This window comes from Scomber japonicus, chromosome 20 (genome assembly GCF_027409825.1).
Source record: "Scomber japonicus isolate fScoJap1 chromosome 20, fScoJap1.pri, whole genome shotgun sequence".
NCBI classification, from domain to species: Eukaryota; Metazoa; Chordata; class Actinopteri; order Scombriformes; family Scombridae; genus Scomber; species Scomber japonicus.
This window is the reverse complement of record NC_070597.1, coordinates 3,467,213-3,491,150: the sequence shown is the minus strand read 5'-3', so window position 1 is coordinate 3,491,150 and position 23,938 is coordinate 3,467,213. Positions and strand designations below refer to the sequence as shown.

The 23,938-nt window shown below is 38.6% G+C and overlaps 2 protein-coding genes across 2 annotated transcripts; both read left to right on the top strand.

Moving 5' to 3' along the window:
- Window positions 1-6,233: 6,233 nt before the first annotated feature.
- On the top strand, window positions 6,234-11,797 carry LOC128381840 (stonustoxin subunit beta-like). Its single transcript, XM_053341867.1, has 4 exons — window positions 6,234-6,303; window positions 8,695-10,164; window positions 11,250-11,543; window positions 11,577-11,797. Exons 1-4 carry the CDS (start codon window positions 6,234-6,236, stop codon window positions 11,795-11,797), a joined length of 2,055 nt encoding a protein of 684 aa, XP_053197842.1.
- A 7,067-nt stretch (window positions 11,798-18,864) lies between these two features.
- Window positions 18,865-22,712, top strand: LOC128381839 (neoverrucotoxin subunit alpha-like). The gene is made up of 3 exons (XM_053341866.1): window positions 18,865-18,955; window positions 20,381-21,802; window positions 22,159-22,712. The coding sequence occupies exons 1-3, from the start codon at window positions 18,865-18,867 to the stop codon at window positions 22,710-22,712; spliced, it is 2,067 nt and encodes a 688-aa protein (XP_053197841.1).
- Window positions 22,713-23,938: the final 1,226 nt, after the last annotated feature.

Below are 23,938 nucleotides of genomic sequence, written 5' to 3'. Positions count from 1 at the left end.
GCAGTAATGCTGCAGAGGAGTGCCTCGGGGCTAAGCACTCTCATAATCTTCTCCATACTTATTATTTTTTCCGCCAAATTCCAGCAAATAACTCGTCCACAGCTTTGAGAAAACCCTGACAATATATAGATCAAAACGTGTGGCTCGATTGGGAAAGAGGTGCTATGAATTTTGGTGTTGAAATTCCAATTTTTCCAAAAGTTATTAGGAATAATTCTCCATTGGAAATGAATGGGAACCCACAAAATTTCCCCTTAATTTCACCTTTTTTCAGAGTCACCTTGCTCTCTCATACCTGCACATGGAAATGTGATTCAAACTTTAAAACAGAGTAAAACTTGTGCTCTCTCCAAAATACGAAACTGTTTTTACATAACATGTAAACTTTTTAAACTATGAGCAGTCAAACAAGGAGTGGAAATCACTTTTTCTTCAAAGTTAGAGTGGAAGCGCCAGAGTGCGAGAACCAGTAAAAAATAACCTTAATTTTTATTTTTAACTTGAGCTCACGGCCAAACCGTAAAAATGAGACAAATAATTTTAAGTCAAAATGTAGACATAGGTGTTGGGATTCATAAAATGTGACGTTGACAGGCGGGGTCTGCACAAAATTTAAATGGGGGGGGCCGAGACCGGCATTGACCCTAATGTAAACGTTTTTTTAAAAAAAAAGAATCTCACTCTGTGTTCGCACTGAGCTTACTCGCTCATTTTAAGGAATATCTGAATAAAGTAAACACTGTCAGAATCTGCTGGCCTCTGTGTCTCTCACGGTGTTTTCGGTTTTTGGACAGGAGTTACGGTATTGTCACAGTTTGCAATTGTTCGGGACCTTGTCAGAAGCCAAATTCTGGGGACATTTTGAGAATTTTTCCCTAGCAGATTCTCTTATCGCCATAGCAACCGTAGGGCCTTAGCTGCCCATAACAACCATAGGGCCTTAGAAACTTTGATACAATGTAACAGTAAATCTATAAGCTATACAAGCTGTACACTTATATCAAAGTTTAATTTCTATAGTGTTGTCCCATGAAAGGATATAATAAAATATTTGCAAAAAAGTGAGGGGTGTACTCACTTTTGTGAGATACTGTATATACACTGCAGCTTGATGAGTAGATGAGGATCAGTTCAATATGATTGACTGGGTGTGGAATGTGATGCAGGTGAATGGAGGCGGAAGTCAGCAACCAGAGAGAGAAGGATCCGCCCACAACAGCAGCCTGACACATAACACAGAGACTGACAAGGACACTGAAGCTTTGGGGAAGGCGAAACACAAGAACACACGAGGAAATGTTAGATGTGGACGGAGCATCCATGACAATCACAGACTGCTTGGGAACTGGCACTACAGTGGATGTCTTTAGGCAGGTGGGAACAGTGTAGTGAGATAGGGAAATAATGCAGATATTTGTAAATACCTTTGTTAATTCCACAGCACAGTTTCTGAGGACCCATCCTGGGATGCCATCCAGGCCACCTGCGTTCCGTACATTAAATGTACGGCGTGTGCATGTGATGTCCACAGTCTGTATGATGAGGCAGCTGGCGTCTATGGATGGAGCAGTGGTCGTGACAGCAGTGGTCAGGTTGGTGTTGTTTTGTTTTCTGATGTGCTGTACAACTTGCCATGCATGACGGAGGCTTGAGTTATCATAGTGACCATCACCCTCCTCTTGTAGGCTGCTTTAACATCTCTCTTCAGTTCCGACCAGACAACACTGTTGTGTTACTGCACTGGTAATCCCTGTTGCAGGCCTTCAGCAGGAGTCGGTCGTCTTTTGTAATCCATGGCCTGCTGTTGAGGAATACATGGATTTGTCTTGTAGTGGTCACTATGTCCACATAGCTTTTTATGTAAAACAGAACAGTGGAAATGTCAGTGTCATCATTCTTCAATATGGTCCAGTCAGTGCGAATGAAGGAGTCCACAAGCTGTTCAGAACCTCCATCTGAGCACACTTGTATCACCCTTGCAGTTGTTTTGACTGTGTTGATAACAGGTCTGTATGCTGGGGTTATAAATGGGGAGATGTGGTCAGACTGACCTAGGTGTGGAAGAGGAGAGGCTTTAAACTCATGCTTAATGTTGCTATAAACATGGTTGAGAGTGTTTTTTCCTCTTATGGTGCACTGGACATGCTGATAGAATTTGGGCAGGACAGTCTTCAGGTTTGCATGCAACCAAGTGTTTCAGTTATGATTGATGTGGTTCAACATGAACACAATTTTCTGCCAAAGTGTAGAACAGTTTGGATAATTATACCTATTTATTTTATTTCTGTACTTCAGTTTTTCTTATGAGCCAGAAGTTTTTACAGTTTAGAGTAACCGACTCTTCATAATTATAATAACCTAAATTATATTTTGCAGCTATATCCGTACATTTTCTCATGATAAAGTTTCACTCTGCATCTCCCACCATACATGGGTATTATGTTTTCTACTTGTTCCTCTTTTTGGAGGTTTGATACTTTGTGCATGTGCTCACGTAGACTGTGACTGAATATGGAAACTAAGGGGGGATGGGGCTGTACAAAAGTGAGAGATGTCAAGTGTTTGTGGTTTCTGAAAGACGCACATATTCAACAGGAGGAGAGAGAGAGCTGAGGTCAAACGTGTGACAGAAACTTTATCAAGTTCAAGTCTCACATGATTTGCGTTGCATTTACCATGCAGGTGTTGAACAGTTGCACTGCTGAGAAGGCATGAGATGAAATAATCATTAAACATATGTGTATAATTTACATTTTTATGTGAACAATGTGTAAAAGCGCACAGATGAGCAGCTTTTATTGAGCTGTGACAGTGACACACAGTATAAGCACAGATCTGAAGAATAAAAGATTCACTGACTTTGTTTTTTCACTGGATGGAACAGAGGATGATGCGTCCGGGGACAGTGAGCTTGGTGAGACTTCCTAAGATTTGGCCGCAATATTTGTGCACAGCAACAGATCTGATTAATCTTTTTTTTTAGTCACAGTTACACACTTAAATATGTAAAGTTACTGTGTTCTTGAAATGACTGCTGCTGAGGGAACATGGTCAGAGACTTCAGGGTCTCTGCGGCTCCAGAGATCATAACTGCTGAACTACAGCCTTCTATAAACTCCACTCATGTTTCGTCTGCTACCCCCCAACATCCAGCACCAGCACAACCTATAGATCCATTTCACACATTATAATAAATGTATGTTTTCATATAAAGTCAGAGTTGTTGTTAATTGATTTTCCATCTCTAGTGTGTGTCTTCATGTTCATTCAGTGAGCAGCAACTGTTATTTGGTGGTTTTGGTGGTTGTGTCTGAAGTGTTTTGGGGCCACCAAAGTCCTAGGGCCGGCCTTGACCTCAGTGGTACTAATTTGAGACTTTATAAGCAAAAGTATAATGAGAAGTCAAAGCCAGCTGTCTAAAAATATGACTTGTGGAAAATAACATGGATGTGGATATTTAGCAGACCTGTAGACTGTACCTACTTGTTTCATGTGATTGCCTAATAATAAAAATCCCCATCTCAGGGCCCAATTCTGTTTTATCCATGGACTACTGGCTTTGACCTCAACATGGTGGTTTTTGTGTGTTAAGACTGACCACATCTTGACAGCAGAGGAATTACCTCCAATTCAAGAATCCACAGCTATACTGATGGTCTCTTATTATTATTATAGTGAATACTTTATGTTGTTTCAATGGTTCAGCTCTTACCAAACCAACCATTAGTACCACCACCTCTGTGCATAATAGGCTACTACAGAAAGTGTTATGTATAATGAGAAGACTCAAAAGTCACAATTTACATGTTTTCGTCACTATGTACATGATCCATTCATGAGACTATACAAGACAAATACCAGAAGATATAGTTCATACACTCACTCTAAAAACTGAGAAAATATTGTATCCGGCCAAATTAAAATCTTCAGGCTCACATTCTCTACAAGAGACTGACTGGCAGAGGAACGCCCAGATGAGGGACACTGATGAGCCCACAAGGCTTGACCTGCTTCTCCCTGTACCAACCAAAGTCAGCAGAGGTCTTTATACGTAGCACCTTTCTTTTTCTTGGGCTTAATGAAACACAAGGCCTGATTGTATGTATGACATCAATTAACCCACAGACACAAACTACTACCCTTTCTTTACTACATCACTCTGTGCTAAAGAACTAGTCCACAGAACAAAGCAAAAAATGCAAAAAATTGCAGTCTCAGTGCTAGCTTTCCAGACAGACTGAGGAGCAGCAATGCCACTCAGCGTTGGAGTGGATTCTATTGTGTGTAAAATGTTTGATTATATCTATATAAGATTTTATAAATAAGGCCCCTTCACTTTTTGACACTTCTTACTGTTATTTTAGTCATGCGCCGCAAATTACTTCTAAGAAATAGTTCACTCATCACTACTCTAACTCTGTCACAACCATTTTCAGTAACTTAATTTGATTACAATACTATCTTTTGAGTCCCTTTAGTGTGGATATAACTACCTGTATTTCTCTGTTTATAGAATTTACAATACAATTTTAAATGTCTTCTTTCTTTCATCCGCTCTTATGGGATACCTTTACTGATTGATGTGGTGTTTTTACAAATCATATTACAACAGTATTTTACTTACAGTAGAGTACTTTATTTTTACATCACAGAAAGTCAACATAGCATAGCATGTAGTTTTACATTTTGCATAATGTTTCAGTCTTTTTCTCCCCATTTAGTTTGTTAATGCCAAGATCGATGAAAACACAAACCTCAGTCTGAGCCCTTCTTTCTTTTAGGAACCTGTGTTTTCTCCTCCTCTGCCTCCTCACCTCTCTGCATCAAGGAAGAACAGTAGGTTAGTACTCCGTTACTCACGTGCTTCGTCATTAATCCGACGGTTAATGACGAAGCACGATGATTTAAAAAACAACACACAACTGCTCCAAAAATACACGCTGTCCCTTAACGTGCAAGTGACCATTTAACCACAGACCGATCTTTATCTAACCAAGTGGCTTTTGTAAAGCTGGTCAAATACAGGAAGATAATAAAACGGCGACAGTAAAGGCAACACGTCATTATCAGACACTGATCATGTTTGTCACCAGATAAAACGGACTGTTTATATTCGCGTTACTGGGGTCTTCCGTTAAATTTGACGTCATGTTTAACATAGGAGGATTTAATGATCACGTTATAAACATCGTGCCGACTTGCGGTGTTTCCTCATGGGGCGAAAAACTTATTTAACTTAGTTCACAGAAGGAAAAAGAAGCACTGAAGTGTGTATTTCCGGAGTGGTTTGTTATACATACTTGTTACTAACTAGTAACGTCAGTTTACGTGAGATAAACACAGCCAGCCTTTAAATGAGAGAGTTATGAGAATCACCAGGAGCTCGTTTATAACACATCAGCTGTTCCTCTTACCTGTACAAGTCTCTTCCTCGTGAATGAATGTTGTGCTCCTCTCGTGCTCGTGCAGGATCACGTCCAACCTGGTAACTTCATCTCAGGGAGGAAGAGGCGAGGAGAGACAGCTCTCTCTGATGAATGTGGGCTGCAGTACCCTTCCTAAACGCTTGCTGTCAGAATTACATATTCAACATTCCCATGTCCTGTTGATAGGAAATGCTGATTTTGACACACATACTGTACAACTGGCGCCATATTTAAAAGAAAGCCTGAGTCAAGAGTATAAAGCTAACTTTAAAGTTAGTTTAAAGTTCCTAACTTGATCATTAACATAATTTGGGCACCATTAGGTTTCTTTTCAAAGATATTGACTGTTGTTAGATAGTGTTAAGAAGTAATGTTCCCATGTCACAGTTGCAAGAAGGCATACTAAAAAAGATATCAAGTGAGTTTCAATATAAAGTTGTGAGATGTATGGCATACTTGTGACCTACTTGTGTTATTTTCTATTTCAATCTAAAGAAATGAATCATGACATTTATGCTGTGCTGGAGGTGTGTCAAGGGGCGAGTCCAGAGAGGGCTGGATCATCTACTAGAATATAAGTCACCATATGAAACCAGATCAAACAGATCAAACTGGCAGCTCCAGTTCAAAGCCACACTGAAATGATCTGAGCTACACAACTTTTCCAGGTAAGGACAAACTGGTGAGAGACGGGGAGAGAAAGTTACAACAATGATTGAGACAGTTTTAACAAATGTAGATGAAATATGGCATTAATTTTATGTTTTCCCTCAGGTTGACAACATGACAACCTCTTATCCAATAGAGATGGCTGCCCTGGGTCGACCTTTCACCTTGGGGATGCTCTATGATACTCGTAAAGGTGTACTGATCCCAGGTAAGACATTACTCATATTACATTACACTGCAAGCTGTATAACATAACAAGTCCATACTTTTTGTTTCAAGCTGTTTTGATGTACTCGTGAGTAATCGAGTATTTCCATGTGATGCTACTTTCTACATCTCAGAGGGAGATATTGTACTTTCTACTCCACTACATTTATTTGACAACTTTAGTTACTTTTCAGATGAAGATTTGACACAATGGATAATATAGCAGGCTTTTAATACAACAAAATAGGATTCAAGGATACTTTATTATCCAACAACATATGCATGGACATGAGGAGGTATGAAATTAAGAACTGAGGCCCGGTCAAGACAAGAGCAAATAAAATGACAATATAGAAATAGATAAATAACAATAGAAAATAAATAAATTATCAGATAAAATTACATTAAAATTGTGGTTCCCAGCACCATTTAGCCAATATTGCACATGTGCAGGGTTTTAAAGGGACCAACAGAGTTCAGCAGCCTAACAGGTTGTGGATAGAAGCGGTTGTTGAGTCTGGTGGTTCTGCTCCTGATGCTCCTACACCTCTGGCCTGAGGGGAGAGGGGCAAACAGTAAGTGTATGGGGTGTGTGGTCCTTTATGATGCTGGAGGCCCTTTTCCTGCATCTGGCAATGTAAATGTCCGTGGTGGTGGGTAGGCTGGCTCCCACAATTCTCTGTGCAGCTTTCACCACCCTGTGCAGGGCCTTCTTCTCTGCAGTAAAGCAGCTCAATATGTCTCATAAAGAGCAGTGTAGTTAGGTTCACATGCCTGGTGTCAAGCTACATGCCTGATATTAGGGCTGGGCGATATGGATAAAATCATATATCACGATATTTTAGACCAAATACCTCAATATCGATATTACAACAATATTGTAGAGATGACTGTCGATGCTTTCACAAAATATTTACACGATGAAATCTTTGATAAATAATCATCAGTAATGTAGATATAATGAAAAAGTGGGTAAAAGGTCAATAACAGAATGGCTAGAACAGTCTGTTAAGTTCAGAAAATTACATATTTTACTGTAATGCAACATTTAAATCAAGAAAAGACAATTCTGATGACATATCACGATATCACGATATCAAAAATTGAAGACGATATCTTGTCTCATATCATGATATCGATATAATTTCAATAGATTGCCCAGCCCAACCTGATATCAAGGCAGGCATGCGTTCATAAGTAACATTAATGTTTTTTCATTTCTTTATAGCACCTTCCTCTTATGCACCTGCCACTACTCAGGTGTGCAGAGATTCCTTTCTTCATTTTTTAGACAACCAAAAATTAAAGACGAAGAATCAGAAAAAGTGTTAGTTAGCTGGATTCATGAGATCACACGAGAATCCTCATAGCATGCTGACGATCTGAACCACTGGTGGTTCAGTTATGGACACAAGTGCACAACTTGGAGCCTGATAATACGTATTGCAATATCTCATGATGTTGTTGTAATGTCCATAAGCAGGCCATTATAAGTTATGGTCTCTGTGACTGTGTTGTAGTCTGTTTGCACCCCCTGCTGGTAGAAGGTTCATACATCAGCTACGTGGTTAGGCATTTATGTTGAGTCAGGAAGCGGTCTGCCATGTGTAAACAAACCCTGCCAGGCTTCACTGAAGCTACTGTTCACTACAGTTGATGTCTGTCCATTTATTGATGAGTATTGAGTGTGTTCTGCACAGTGGCTGTTTAGGTAATACATTTGCATTATGATAGTCAAGTGAAGCCCTCTCTATATCAATGATACTCATTTCACCATCTCAAACTGCTTCTTGTGAAATAATGTTGCTTTGGAAATGTCTGTTCAATCCCTCACTGATTTTATTTTTTTATCAGTTGAAGTCATTACCATGTCTCTCCTCTGGCATTTGAAATGTGAACTATAGTTTAAATAATTAAAGACTATTTTAAGTATGCGTTTATTGTAATTGATTATTAATATTATTATTATTATCATTATTATTATTATTGTTGTTATTCATATTATTATTATTATGCAGGGACCAGTCATAAGTTTACAATTAAATCTGATTTTCATCATACACATAATAAAACTTTTGGCCATTACTAATTCATTATTAAGCACATACACTATATGGCAATAAAGGGACATATAGATTACAAAATTTCTCTCTGGGACAGTTTCTTCAGAGCATCACCTCCTCTCGTGGAAATCATGACTTTCTCAATCCCACAACGATGATTTGCTTCAACATAATGATTTCCAATTTCGTTTTGTCTCATTTGTGCAGTTTTTGCAGGTGCAAAATTCTTTTTATGAATAACCTGACAGCATTCAAATTCTGTGCCATGTTTTCTAAGCTTTGGATTTTACTCATTTTAATAGACTGGTGATGTTTTCTGTTTTCTACAGGTTTCACGTTGTGGGATACCAAAACTTTACAAGAGAACACAGTTGAAACCTCTCAGCGCTGCAGTGACTTTCACATTACATCATCTGACTCCATTGAATCCAAGTCCTCTCTGCTGGATATTGAAGCTTCCCTGAAGGTCAGCTTCATGAGTGGACTGATTGAAGTTGGAGGATCTGCCAAGTACCTGAATGATAAGAAGAAATTCAAGAATCAGAGCAGAGTGACCTTACAGTACAAAACTACCACCAACTTCAAGCAGTTGTCCATGAATAAATTTGCAATCCTGGACGAGCAACAGAAAGTTGATATTGAGAAGAGCTCAGCAACACACGTGGTCATTGGCATCCTTTATGGAGCAAATGCTGTCTTTGTATTTGACAGTGAGAAGTTAGATGCGAGCAATGTTCAGGAGATCCAGGGCCACATGGAAGCTGTGATAAAGAAGATACCATCATTTGATATTCAGGGGAAAGTTGACATAAAGCTGACTGAAGAAGAAAAAGCCCTGACAAACAAATTCTCCTGCAAATTCTTTGGAGATCTCATTCTTGAAAGCAACCCTGCAACATTTGAAGAGGCAGTGAAGACCTATGTAGACCTTCCAAAGCTCCTGGGAGAAAATAGAGAGAACGCTGTTCCACTGAAGGTCTGGATGATGCCGCTGAAGAATTTGGATTCTAAAGCTGCTGAGCTGAAGGCTGAGGTCAGCACTGGATTAGTGAAGAACGTTGAAAATAATGTCGAAGATCTTGGGACGGTCGAAATGAGATTAAATGATTGTCTGGCAGACAGCGTGTCAAAGAACTTTCCACAGATTCGCAAAAGTCTGAAAAGTTTCGAAAGACAGCGTAATAATTACACATCTGGACTCCAAGAGGCCGTAGCGAAGACAGTCATCTCCATCCATGAAGGAAAAGAAGATGAGAGCTCACTGAAGAAACTCTTGGAAGACAGAGAAAAGTCACCATGCAGTCATGAAAAACTAAGCAAGTGGCTGGATCACAAAGAGAGAGAGATCAATGTCATTGGGTCCTGTGTAGACATGATGAAGGGAACAAACACAAAGATTGTCCCAAATCAGTCAGAGTTGGATGAGGAGGTTCTTGCTCCAGGTGTAGAAGATGCTCTGTGCTTTGTCTTCACCTCTCTGGAAAGTGCTGACAGCTGCCTTAAAGCGATGCAGAACTACTCACGTTCACTTAAATTAAGAAGTACTGATGAAGAACCCTGGTACTTCTCAAATGAAGTGTTAACCAAAATGAGAGAAAAAGCCAAAGCTTTCCATGATCTTGCCAAACCTCTCAAGGACAGCAGCAGTGTCCGTTTCCTTGCAACAGCCATAGCAAATGAGAAACACAAAGGAGCGACCATCTACCATTACAATGAGGGCATTCTGGTCACTGATGACTTTTCAAAGCCTGTCGTCCCTCCTGTGGAGACGATCACAGACAAAAGTGCTTTAATGTGGTGTAAGTCATTTTTTATGCATTTTCTTTACTTTAATACTTTTTTAGTTAAGCATTAACTTACCATTAAGTCTTTTATACTTAATTTATCCAAATACTATTATGTTGTATTTAAAATATGTTCATAATTATCTATGCTGTAGCTTTTAAGAGCATACATACAGTTTCGCATGTACTAATATGAAGTTAACTACATATTCACTAGGGCTGTGCATCTCTCCAACAAACACAACCCGATATGTATCTAGATACAAGGAGTACGATACAATGCTATAAATGTGGCATTGCTTACCTTCAAATAGATATATTTTATATATTTTACAACCATAATACATTGCATGTTGAGAAATTTACAATTGGCAAATATTAACAAAGAAACTAATAAAGGAGGTGAAAGGAATAAAACATTTTCTGTGTAGGTTCAGATCAGAGAATGAACTGCTGAGGTAGAAAATGATAATAACACAATTTAAAAGGACATCCCTTGTCTCATTTTGTAATGTCATAAGTGCTCAACCAACACAAGAGAATTAAGGCAAAATCTGTATCCAGCCTGACATTTCAAGTAGAAGAAAGATGCTGTAAATTGGAGCAGGATGACACCCAGAGGTGATCTGTTTAGATAGGTTTGTCTCTCTTTATTATACAAAGATGCTGGAACTTTGTTATTATAATGTAAAAAAACCAACAAAGTTAGCAGATCATTCAGGCTTCAGATCCGTGCTCATAGTGTGTGTAACTGCTGCAGTGATGCACTTTTACACACCACTCATCAACATGCTGCTGCGGGTCAGTTTGGTCTGTAAATACTGAAACATCACAACAACTAGTGTCTGAAATAGTTCTGATCAACACACTGAATCAGCACCAACCTTCTGCTTTTCTTTTTATTTCTTTGACAACGTACAGCAGTAATATCAAAAATCTCAGTCGTAAATGCATCTTGAGCAAGCAGCGCGTGCTTGACACTGCTGTTTACAGGATGTTATAGTTCATATAGTGGATGCTCACATCGTTATTATAGTTCATACTATTTTACACTCCTTACAAATTGAAGAGTAACAGATGTGGTTTGTTCTCTCTATCAGACGCCTGTGATCTCTCCCTGGACCCAGAAACAGTAAATGACAACCTTATTCTTTCTGATGACAACAAGAAGGTGACACGAGCAGCAAAGCAGGACTATCCTGTTAACCCAGAGAGGTTTGATGATTGCCCTCAGGTGTTGTGCAGAGAGGGGCTGAGTGGGCGCCATTACTGGGAGGTAGAGTTGACTGAGGATTATAATGAGGATAAAGGTGTAGGTGTCGCATACAAACAAACTGGCAGGAAAGGGAAAGAACACATTCATTTGGGAATGAATGCTCAGTCTTGGTGTTTTGGTGTTTATGCTTTCAAATCAAAGCTCTTTTCAGCACACAATGATAAGTGGTGGTCTGGCCCTCTTCCCTCAATTGGCTTCAAACGTGTTGGAGTGTATCTGGACTGGCCTGGTGGCACTCTGTCCTTTTACAATGTCTCCTCTAACAAACTGAGTCACCTCTACACCTTCAAAGCTCATTTCACAAGGCCTGTTTATCCTGGCTGCTACATGTTCACCGGAACTGGCTATGTGTTCTTTCGCCCCGTTGACTAAGAACAGTGACAAAGTGATGAAGTGAGTCTGTCTTTAAACTCACTTCACCTGTGGCAAAGTCCACAGTTGGGTTAGGTATGATTTTTATTTTTGCTTTTACCTTAACTACTTAAAACTTCACATTAGAATTAGTTAAGATTTAAATAATTGCATTTAAATCATTTGATAATTTTGAAGTCATCCAATTATAATGTAATTATGTGTGAATATTTTTTGATTCCAAGTAGATTTTTTGTGAGTGTAATAGCTACATGGTAAATAACATTATGTCACCAACATGGTGTCTACAGGAAATCTGATTATGTTTTAGAGAAACATGATATATGTGGTTTAACTGTCTTCTACTTTTCTCAATAAGAAATTAATATTTGCTACATTACACATTGATTAGCTCAAGCAATGTACTTAATTGGAGAAACATTGAGTAGATGAAGCGCCTGTAGCTTAATATTATAACTGTTCATTTATCTTTATCTTCATTTACTAGAGGTTTCATTTATGCATATAAAGTTGGGGAAGGGGAAGGAAAGAGGAGGGAAATGTTTTTTGTCTTTACTTTCAAACATGTTTGGACATTAAGTAACTCAAATAGTGCTGAGGGGTGACAAAGTTTTATCTTTTGTTTTTTAATGTTCAGTTGTTGCTGTTTTGTTTTTTATGCAAAAATAATAATAATTAAAAAGAAGAAAAAGCAAAAAAAAGTTAATGCATTTAAAGGATCTATATTACCAAAATATCAACAATGATTGACAAAGTGATGATTCCAGTTTTATGTTTTAATCTTTCTAACACAAGTATAATGTACCACTCAGGAAACCTCTGCTAGTCTTTGTTTATCTGGTTGTGGTTCTGGACCTTCTACTCTGAGCCTGACCAAGAGTCCATTTACTCACTGTGGTGATCTGATGCTGCAGTCACAACATTGGCTTTAACATGGTGTTTAGATTTTGAAAATGTTGCTGATGTTTATAGAGCTGAAGATCTGCTGGATTGTAATTTCGTAACATTTCTGTAACACCTGTTGGACATCTGTAAAACACCAATAAAGTGGAGTCCTGAGTTGAACACTGTGTGCAGTTTGGTTATTTGCTGTTTGTTGGGAAATTACAGTTTGGAGTAAAACAGAAATGTATTTTGTATCTGGACTGGTCCACTGGCTCAGACCAGAGTGTCCTGTAACACACTGACACACCAAATGCACTGAGTCTGTTTATCCAGTTATGCAGATCTGGTTGAAATCAAATAATCTTGTCCTGAGTACGTTTTAAATAGGAGCAGTAAGAGCACAAACATTTTGCACATAGTTTTTGGTTCATTTTCTACTTTGTGGGGCTTTTTTAGTGCCACAGGTTTGCAGCTCCGAGGCACTCCTCTCCAGCAGTAATGCTGCAACATGTGACTGTCAGGTGACCTGGGTCTTTGTGTATTTAAGTAATGTTGTGTTCATTTCATTTTAAACAATTTTGTGTTCCCCGTCAACAATTTTAACATTAAGACATAAACACTGTAATAATACATATATTATCACTACTTCTTTTGTTAGGTTCTTTTATCAACTTAAGTTTTTGTGAACATTACAAGTTTTGAACTTGTACTTATTTGTGGCCTGTATGCCTCACTGATCTGAGCTTATACATCTTGAATTCAAATTCTAAAAAGCGTAATTTCTGGATTATTTTGACTAAAAGAAATAATCAGATGAAACATAGCACACTGTTTATGTAGTAGGTTGAAAACATTTATGTATACAAGCACGCTCCATATATTTTGTTAATAATTAAACTATTCTAACAATTTTTTAAAAATATATATATACATTTTTCGCCTTTAATGTACAGGTAAGCAAGTAAGGAAACTGGAGGCGGAAAGGGGGGAATGACACGCAGGATAGGACTCCTCGGCGCGGGATTTGAACCGGGGTCGCTTGCAGCGAGGACTATAGCCTCAAACACATGAGGCAGGTGCTCTACCCACTGAGTTAAACATCGCCACCATTCTCACATTTATTCAAATAACTAACATTTTACAAAGACATTCAGGTACATTCATACGGTTTTACATCAAAGTAATACACGTTTACGCCATTAGATGGTGCTCTAGTACGGCTGTGGATCCATTAGGGAGACTGAAGCTACCCAGCTCAGCTCATGCGCAGCTCAGAAATAAACAAGTTCAGGCCAGGGGTGGATTGGCCATTGGGTACGGAAGCGCATTGCATTCACTGGTTAAAAAAAAAATAGACACCTTATGGAGAAAAGATCTCGTAATTACGAGATAAGAAAAAGGTGCCACATTAGGCGTTACACTGTACAGTGGGGGTCGACTGATTATCACCCAAATTGATGATTGATTAATTGATTGTTTTTATCAGTCGGTTGCTTTTATAAAAAGTGAAATCTGGACAAATAAAACAAAGATTACCTGTATAGAGTAAAAATAATCATAAATAAATAACATTATATTCTGCCTTTGTGTTTTCACAGCTATTGAAATGCAGCTTGTTTTCCTACTGTCACTCATCTTTGTGTTTGCACACTCCTCTCTCTCTGCTCCTCTCTCTCTCTCTCTCTCTGCTCCTCTCTCCCGAGGAGCAGAGAGAGAGTAATACGAGATAAGGTGTCTATTTTTTTTTATCCAGTGAATGCAATGCGCTTCCGTAATAATAGGCCAATGACTGCCCGTTTTTTATTTTGTATTTGTTAATTTATGTTTTGCTGCGCCTTGCCATGGTAACTCTCCCGGCCCAGGGTCAGAGACATGCACCGGCCCACAGAGCTCCCCTGCAGCCTGCAGACACAGCAGAGGCCCATTGGCTTGTCTGTCTAAAGAATACCTGGTCCAAGGGCCCTATGCTACAGAGACCCAGGAGTCCCACCCACGCATGTTCTAGACCTCCCTCGTCCAATCACCTTTAATGATAAGCAGTCATGATGAGAGAGCGAGGGAGAGAAACAACAACACACCAGCACACGAAAAACAAAGCGGGAATTACAAAATGGAAAATACGGGTTTAAAAACGAAAAGGCGGAGCTGAAAAACGGAGAAAAGAAAAGAAAAGCTCTCGCGACCGATGCTGCTAAGAGCAATAAACTGTCAGAAGTGTTTGCTGCGGGGCCAGCGTGGCCAGCGTGGCCACAGCTAGCAGCAGGATCCTCTCAGCAGCAGGTGTGTCAGAGTGAGGCTCCCGCTGCCATGGTGGTACAGCAGCAGGTTGAGGAAGACTCTCCACCATGTGGAAGTGGTGATACAGTCTTCAGCAGGTGTGATCCTGCCAGCATGGTGTGGATAAACACTCATTAAATGTTCGGAACGGTTACTTAACTGTCTATGAACTTTACTTGACATAATAAATAGCAAACTCTGCATAGTGTGGTGTGTTACAACTAGGCCTAAATCTAGTTATCTAAAGTACTGGAAAACAATCATATTCATATACTATCCTGATTAATTGATTAGTTGCTTTTATTAACCACTATTTTCATCAAAGGATGAAACACATAATAGCAAATCTGCAAGCTTACAACTCACATGTTGCAATGTGAGGTGGTTTGAGCATGTAGATCTGCTACTTTCACAATTTTTCTTCTACCTATAATGACTTCCCCCAAATCAGGTCACCAGAGTTAAAGTGTTTTAAGTGTGAACATGCACCTTTCTTTGTGCCCACAGTCCAATGTGTTCATGAAGGACATTGATCTAACAACATAACACATATGTAGTCTATGATGCTTTACATGTTTGTTTCAGTCAGTGTTTATGGTTTATAGCTCGTTCAACAGTTTCACATTATACAGTTAAAACTAATTCAAGCCTATTCAAGTCTCCAGAATATAAGGGATATTGTTCAGTATACTACTGTTATTAAGGTTGTGTGTGTTTAAATGTACATCAACGTGAGTTGGCACAGTATCTGCGCACGGATTGTAGTGGGCCGGTCTGGACCAACAAGTCCAGGGCCAGGCCAGGCCAGTCCAGGCCTGGTTCAGGCAATAGTAAAACGCTATCTTTGGTCCTCTCTCTATAATCCACAGGTACGGTAAAACTCGTTTTTCTGAATTCAGCATTGTTCAATATATAATGTGAATGTGTTAGAAATTGTTTGGTAATGTTGTGACATGACTTTGAGACATGTAGTATGTTTAGTAAGCTCGTTTTGTAGTTAATTGTACCGACGTGCATCGGCGGGTTAAATCGTTTTTCACTTTCGTTTTTACTGTAGTTTTGTAAGTATGAGTCTAATTCTTCTGTAGTGTTGTAGTTTTTAACGAGACCGGTCAAGACCACCGCGGATAGGCTTTTTGTCCATGCCTTACTGATAAGAGTGAAAAAGGACCCTCTCAAAAACAGCTAATAACTTCATATCATTGGTAGTGTAAAGATTTCCCCCAGCTACAGCTGTTGCCCGGTGTCAGTGTCAGAGTGACTGGCACACAGAGTTTGGACACAACAGGAGGAAAGCGACAGTGTGCCAACTCGGCTATAATTAAATGTGGTTTATAAATAGGGCGTATTTAGTCATTGGGGCTCTCCACATTCTCCTACTGCACGGACAAAAGTTTTATTCTCACCTCAACACAAGGTCTTCAATGTGGGCAGCAGCAAGTAAGTTCAGCCTGGATATTGTTGTATCTCGTGTCACTAAAAAAGGAAGACATCACAAAAGATAACAATGTCAATTATGAGAACAAACATTTTAACAGTATAATTTTATCAAATTTACCTTTTGTCTTTCTTTCCTTCTCCCTTTTTTCTTTGTGATGTTTTCTTCATCTCCCTTTCTCTGTCTTCCTGTCCCTTTTCTAATTTTTTCTCCTTTGTGTTCTTCCACTTTTTCTTTCCTTTCCTCTTGTACCATCAGGTCGTATTTGTTTGTTTGTTGTTTTTTAATATTTATTATCCTTTACTTTTATTAATATTTTGAATCAACTAAAAAATGTGAATTTGAGAAAATTCTCCTATTTCCTAGCTAGCTAGATAAAGTCCTTAAAATCTTTCTGGAGGATTATTATCAAACAAGTGAATCATCTCTTTGCTTTTACTGTAATTGATATGAACATTCATCAGCATTTAATATAGTTTACCATTTCGACCGCTTTAACCCTCCTGTTGTGCTCCCGGGTCAAATTGACCCTATCTCTTTTGACTGTTCCTCACTTCCTTCCTCTTTTCCTCCTTCCTTCCTTCCTTCCTTAATCATTCCTTCCTTGCTCATTTCCTTCCTTCCTTACTTCCTTCCTCTTTTCCTCCTTCCTTCCTTCCTTCCTTCCTTCTTTCCTCCTTTCCTTCCTTCCTTCGTTCCTTCCTCATTTCCTTCCTACTTTCCTTCCTCATTTGCTTTTATCTCACTTCATTCCTTCCTCATTTCCTTCCTTCCTTCCTCTTTTCCTTCCTTCCTTCCTTCTTTCCTCCCTTCCTTTGTTCCTTCCTCATTTCATTCTTTCCCCACTTCCTTCCTTCCTTCGTTCCTTGACCTGAGCACAACAGGAGGGTTAATACTCACATCTTCGTGATGAAAAGGGCCACTTGTGTCACTCTCCACTTCACCTCCTCCTCGGCTGACACTGACAGCAAAATCTAAATACTTTTGGATTACTTTTAGCTTACTTCAAAATGGTCTAGTTGAACAGGTTTATCTGGGACACTGATTTTAGTTAACACTTGCTTTACAGAACAATCTTATTTCTGTCTTAAGAGAAAAAGTTATGCAAATACACAAAACACAAATGTGGTCCGTTTTGTCCTGCAACTGATACTATTTAAAGAAAAATGACATCCAAGAGTCAACATTCATCAGTTTCTTTTACCATTATTAATTTCCACAGCTCAGAAATTAGGGAAATTAGAATTAAAATTTTTATTCTTAAATATTGATGAATGAAGAAAAAAATTGGGCTCCAGCAGCAAGTTCACACCTTCCAGGAAGTAGTGCTGTTGGCTAAATCTGTCACAATAGCACAGTTAAACCACTAGATGGAGACAAAGACCGTGTTTGCATTGAGGACAACGAGGCAGGTTATCTGCAATTCATCTTCCATGGAAGTTGTATATATGACTACTTGTATATCCGTGCTTGTTTAACTTCCCTGAGACATTTTTAAGTTATGGGGGGCGCTGTTGCCCCTGTCGGCGGGGGCTCTCGGGTTTAAGAGATTAATAGTTAACGGGTTAATTTCTCTGTTGTCACTCGTATTTTGTATTTTAAACACGTAACGCCATTACATGTAATCCGTTACTCCCCAACCCTGGGCTTGTTGAGTACCTAGATTGGGTGTCACTGTGAAAAAGGTCGACCTCTTGTTTACTTTCCTCTCGCCTTCTCCTCTTCTCCGCTCCATTTTTCTCAACTCAAAACGTCTCAAAACCGCGCCAACAAGTTTTTTTTGTTACAGTCTTCCTCAATCAAGCTTGCACATGCGCAGTAACATGGAATAGTCCATTGCATGAGAAGGGAGGGAGGAGCAGTCAAAACCATCATGATAGATAGCATTTTTATGTATTTTTAAGTGCTAAGACTAAAAACAATAATAATTACTTTAAATCGAAGAACCCTTTATTAATCAGTTTTTATGAGATGTTTGGGGCCCCTGGAAATCTCAGGGCCCCAGGCAATTGCCTGTGTTTGCCTAATGGTAAGTCTGCCTCTGTTTATAAGCAAACTTAAATAAAAAGAAAACTCACATTTTGATGTTTTATTATGATTTTCCTTCGATATATATGGTCTTGGTCTCGTCTCGGCCTCAACCTCTAAAAGTCTTGGTCTTGTCTCGGTCTCAACCTCTAAAAGTCTTGGTCTTGTCTCGGTCTCTGTACTCTCTGGTCTCTGTAATGTCTTGGTCTCGGTTGGTGCGGTCTTGACTACAACAGCACCAGATAAGGAGAAACAGGGTGACAATATTTTTTCTTTATATTTTAACTTGTATATTTACAAGACCAATAAGCTGACTGTGCATCTCTGTCTTGATTTTGCCCTCTCTGTCTGTGTATGTGATACTAACTTCAGATGATTAATCAAATACTGAAGGTTTTTTAATCTGTGTTGTATCATGTTCACCAACAGGTTCAAAAACATGCCTGAAGAAACCGTGAATGTAGCTGCGCTGGGTCGACCTTTCACCCTGGGGATGCTGTATGACGCTCGGCAGGATAAACTAATCCCAGGTAAAACTTGATGAACAGTGATGTAATTACTTATTCTGCCTATCTGAAATCTACTGACAAGAATTTAAAATCAGCTTAAGTGAAAGTTTAATTCTTTAGTCAGTCTAAAGATTTGATTTGATAGCACATAACTGCTCTTCACTGACGTGACTGTATGTGCATAACGTGTTCAGAGCAGACAGCGCGTCACTGATCACCAAAACACGTTCAATACTGAATCAATCAGAGAAATCTCAGACTCAGTCTTCACACAGCCAGCGGGCCAGGCAGTGTTTCACCAGAGACTTTTTCTGAGAATGTTACAGCACCGTGAATTTCGCAATATTTACATCTGCAATCTGTAGCTGAGAGCAACACACAGTCACAACTGTTTCACAACTGGCTGCAGCATCATACAGCATAACATCATTCACATCAGATCAATCAGGATCTAACTGTGATTAATGAGAGCACAGTTAACACCAACTCTCTGAACACGCTAATATCTCCACCTAACTGCTTATAGGAATTTGCACTGGTCTTTGTCTATTAGATGTTTTTTGCAGCTGTTATTTGCATAGAAGTTGTTTTGTTTTTTTTGCACCGAGAGGTACATGAAAAAACATAACTTTTTGTTATCTTGATTGAATATCCTGTGTTGCGTTAACCTCTGTGTTAGTTTGGTTGACTTGGATTTGATAATTGTTTTAACTGCTTCGAGTAGTTGAGCTTGCAAATCTATTTTAGCTTTATTAAAAGTATATTTTCATTTGAATTAAATGAATTTATTGAACTTATCCAACATTTCTTTTAACTTAATTGTTCATTTCAACATAAATAACACTTTACCTGAGTTAAAATAGATTTGTATTTTGTATATTATTAAACTCCATTTCCAGATGTTCAGACTAAATTTTTTTTAAAAATGTAACAAAATAAGTATGACAGTAACCTTTAATTAATTGCTAGAGCAAGTTTGTTTCAAAGGGGAAATATGACACCAGCAACTAAAATGCAACCAGTAAAACATTTATTGGTGCAGATATTTTGTCAGTCAACAATTAAAACTCATTAAAATGCAAAGACAACACTTTGAATTCAAGAATAAGAACAAATTCTCTTAATGATCTCCTTTTACAAGCAAAATATTTTTGGTTCATTTGCTATTCCAAATGCGCATTGTATATTTATTCATATTGTCATCAAAGGTTAAACACAGCTCTGGACAGAGGGCACATGGAGTCGTGAGTGTGGACTTTACTAATTAATTCACTTTAAACTGAGGAATTCAGGAAAAAACATAACTGAAAGCTGGATTCTACTTGTTGTTTCGGTTTACCACATTTCAGATCAAAGATTCAAAGATCCATTAGCTTTACATGTGGCTAAATGTTAAAAACATCTTGTTTTCTGCTGTAATACATGATTGATGTTTAATTTCTACAGGTTTCAACTTGTTGGATCACAAAACTCTACAAGAGAACACAACTGAAACCCCTAATCCCAGCAGTGAGTTTCAGATTACAGCATCTGACTCCATTGAATCTAAGTCTTTTTTGCTGGATGTTGATGCTTCTCTGAAGGTCAGTTTCATGAGTGGACTGATTGAAGTTGGAGGATCTGCCAAGTACCTGAATGACCAGAAGAAATCCAAGAATCAGAGCAGAGTGACGTTTCAGTACAAAACTACCACCAAGTTCAAGCAGTTGTCATTGACTTCTCTTGGAAACACACAAAAATCAGATGTTATTAAGAAAGGTCTTGCAACACACGTGGTCACTGGCATCCTTTATGGAGCAAATGCTTTCTTTGTATTTGACAGTGAGAAGTTAGACACTAGCAGTGTTCAGGAGATCCAGGGCAGCATGAAAGCTGTGGTAGAGATGATTCCATCATTTGATGTTGGGGGGAAAGTTTCGATCAAGCTGACTGAAAAAGAAAAAGACCTAACAAAAAGATTCTCCTGCAAATTCTTCGGGGATCTCATTCTTGAAAGCAACCCTGCAACATTTGAAGAGGCAGTGAAGACCTATGTAGAGCTTCCAAAGCTACTGGGAGAAAATAGAGAGAATGCTGTTCCACTGAAGGTCTGGATGATGCCGCTGAAGAATTTTCATTCCAAAGCTGCTGAGTCAAAGGGTGAGATCAGCAGTGTAATATTGAAGAAAGCTGAAGATACTCTAGAAGATCTTAGGCAGATAGCAATGAGATGCAACGATTGTCTGGCAGACACAGTGTCAAAGAACTTTCCAAAGATTCACAAAAATCTGAGAAGTTTCCAAACACAGTGTAATAATTACACATCTGCACTTCAGCAGGCCATGGCGAAGACACTTCCCTCCATCCGTGAAGGCAAAGAAGATGAGAGCTCACTGATGAAACTCTTGGAAGACAGAGACAAGTCACCGTTCAGTCATGAAAAATTAAGCAAGTGGCTGGATCACAAAGAGAGAGAGATCAATGTCATTAGGTCCTGTGTAGACATGATGGAGGGAACAAACACAAAGATAGTTCCAAATCAGTCAGAGTTGGATAGAGAGGTTCTTGCTCCAGATGTAGAAGATACTCTGTGCTTTGTCTTCACCTCTGTGGAAAGTGATGACCCCTGGCTTAATGTGATGACTACACACTACTGCTCAAATGAAGTGTTCACCAAAATGAGAAATAAAGCCAAAGCTTTCCATGATCTTGCCAAACTTCTCAAGAACAGCAGCAGTGTCCGTTTCCTTGCAACGGCCATAGCAAATGAGAAACACGAAGGAGCGACCATCTACCATTACAAGGAGGGCATTCTGGTCAATGAGGATTTTTCAAAGCCTGCCGTCCCTCCTGTGGAGAAGATCACAGACAAAAGTGCTTTAATGTGGTGTAAGTAATTTTTTCATGCATTTTATTTACTTCAGTAAAAGAAGAATAACAATAAAGATAATAACATAAAAATAAAGTATTTTATGTTATTTGTTTACAATATTTTGATAATTATCTATGCTGCAGCTTTTAAGAATAGACATACAATTTTATATTTACACACTAGTGTTTAAAAGTTGGGAATCCCTCAGAAGTATAGATATTAGTAGACATAGTATAGACACATTGCTAAAGTTACAAATTTCACTATCACTATACTGACATATCAGTATTAGAAAATGTGCATGCTCTTGTAAACTGCTGTGAATGATGATGACGATGAAGAATAACAGATTGTGTTTTGTTCTCTCCATCAGATGCCTGTGATCTCTCCCTGGACCCAAACACAGTAAACAACAACCTTATTCTATCTGATGACAACAAGAAAGTGGCACGAGGAGCAGAGCAGGACTATCCTTATCACCCAGAGAGGTTTGAGGTTTCCTATCAGGTGTTGTGCAGAGAGGGGCTGACTGGGCACCATTACTGGGAGGTAGAAATGAGTAATGGTTATAAAGAAGATAAAGCTATAGGTGTCGCATACAACCAAGTTGTCAGGAAAAACGATGGTAACAAATTTTTAGGAACTAATGATAAGTCATGGTGTTTTGGTGTCAATATGGGTCGAAATGTACCAGCACTTTTTTCAGGGCATGACGGAGCGTTTTACCATTACCCTCTTCCCTCTACTGTCGTTAAACGTGTCGGAGTGTATCTGGACTGGCCTGGTGGCACTCTGTCCTTTTACAATGTCTCCTCTAACAAACTGAGTCACTTCTACACCCACACAGCTAAGTTCGCACAGCCTCTTTACCCTGGCTGCTACATTCACGGTGAAACTGGCTCTCTGTTCTTTTGCCCTGTTGACTAAGAACAGTGACAAAATGATGAAGTGAGTCTTGATCTGTCTTTAAACTCACCAATCATGGTGGAGTGTTACTAAGTATATTTACTCAAGCGCTGTATTTTCTCATATTATCTTTGTACTTCTACTTTACTACATATATAGATAGAGAGATATTATACTTTTTAACCCCGTACATATTGTACTGGCTACTTTTAAGATTTAATACTTGATGCATAAAACATATGATCAGTTTGTAAAATATTCTTTGTTATTGGAAATACAACCCAACAGAAACTCAAGTGTCTCTCTTTTAATTTAAAAATTCACCACTCACTCACTAAGCTCAGTTTCCCCAGTTGGGTTAGGTATGATTTTTATTTTTGCTTTTACCTTATTAAAACTTTACATTAGCATTAGTTTAGACTTGAATAATTGTATTTAAATCATTTGTTAATTTTGAAGTCATCTGATTATAATGTAATTATGTGTGAGTATTTTTTAATTTTAAAGTTGATTTTGTGGGTGTAGTAGCTACATGGTAAATAACATTATGTCATCAACATGGCGTCTACAGGAAATACTGTATAATCTGATTATGTTTTAGAGAAACATGATATATGTGGTTTAACTGTCTTCTACTTTTATCAATAAGAAATTAATATTTGCTACATTACACATTGATTAGCTCAAGCAATGCACTTAATTTTGTATCTACTAACAAGGTGAAACATTGAGTAACTGAAGCGCCTGTAGCTTAATATTATAACTGTTCATTTATCTTTATCTTCATTTACAAGAGGTGTCATTTATGCATGTGAAGTTGGGGAAGAGGAAGGAAAGAGGAGTGAAGTTTTTTTTGGCCTTTACTTTCAAACATGGTGGACATCTGTAGAACACCAATAAAGTCCTGAGTTGAACACTGTGTGCAGTTTGGTTATTTGCTGTTTGTTGGGGAAATACATTGGCTCAGACAGAATGTCCTGTAACACACTGACACACTTCTACACCTTACACACCAAATGCACTGAGTCTGTTTATCCAGTTATGCAGATCTGGTTGAAATCAAATAATCTTGTCCTGAGTACGTTTTAAATAGGAGCAGTAAGAGCACAAACATTTTGCACACAGTTTTTGCTTTTGGATTTTTGGTGTTGAAATTCCAATTTTTCCCAAATTTATTAGGAGTAATTCTCCATTGGAAATGAATGGTAACCCACAAAATTTCCCCTTAATTTCCCCTTTTTTCGGAG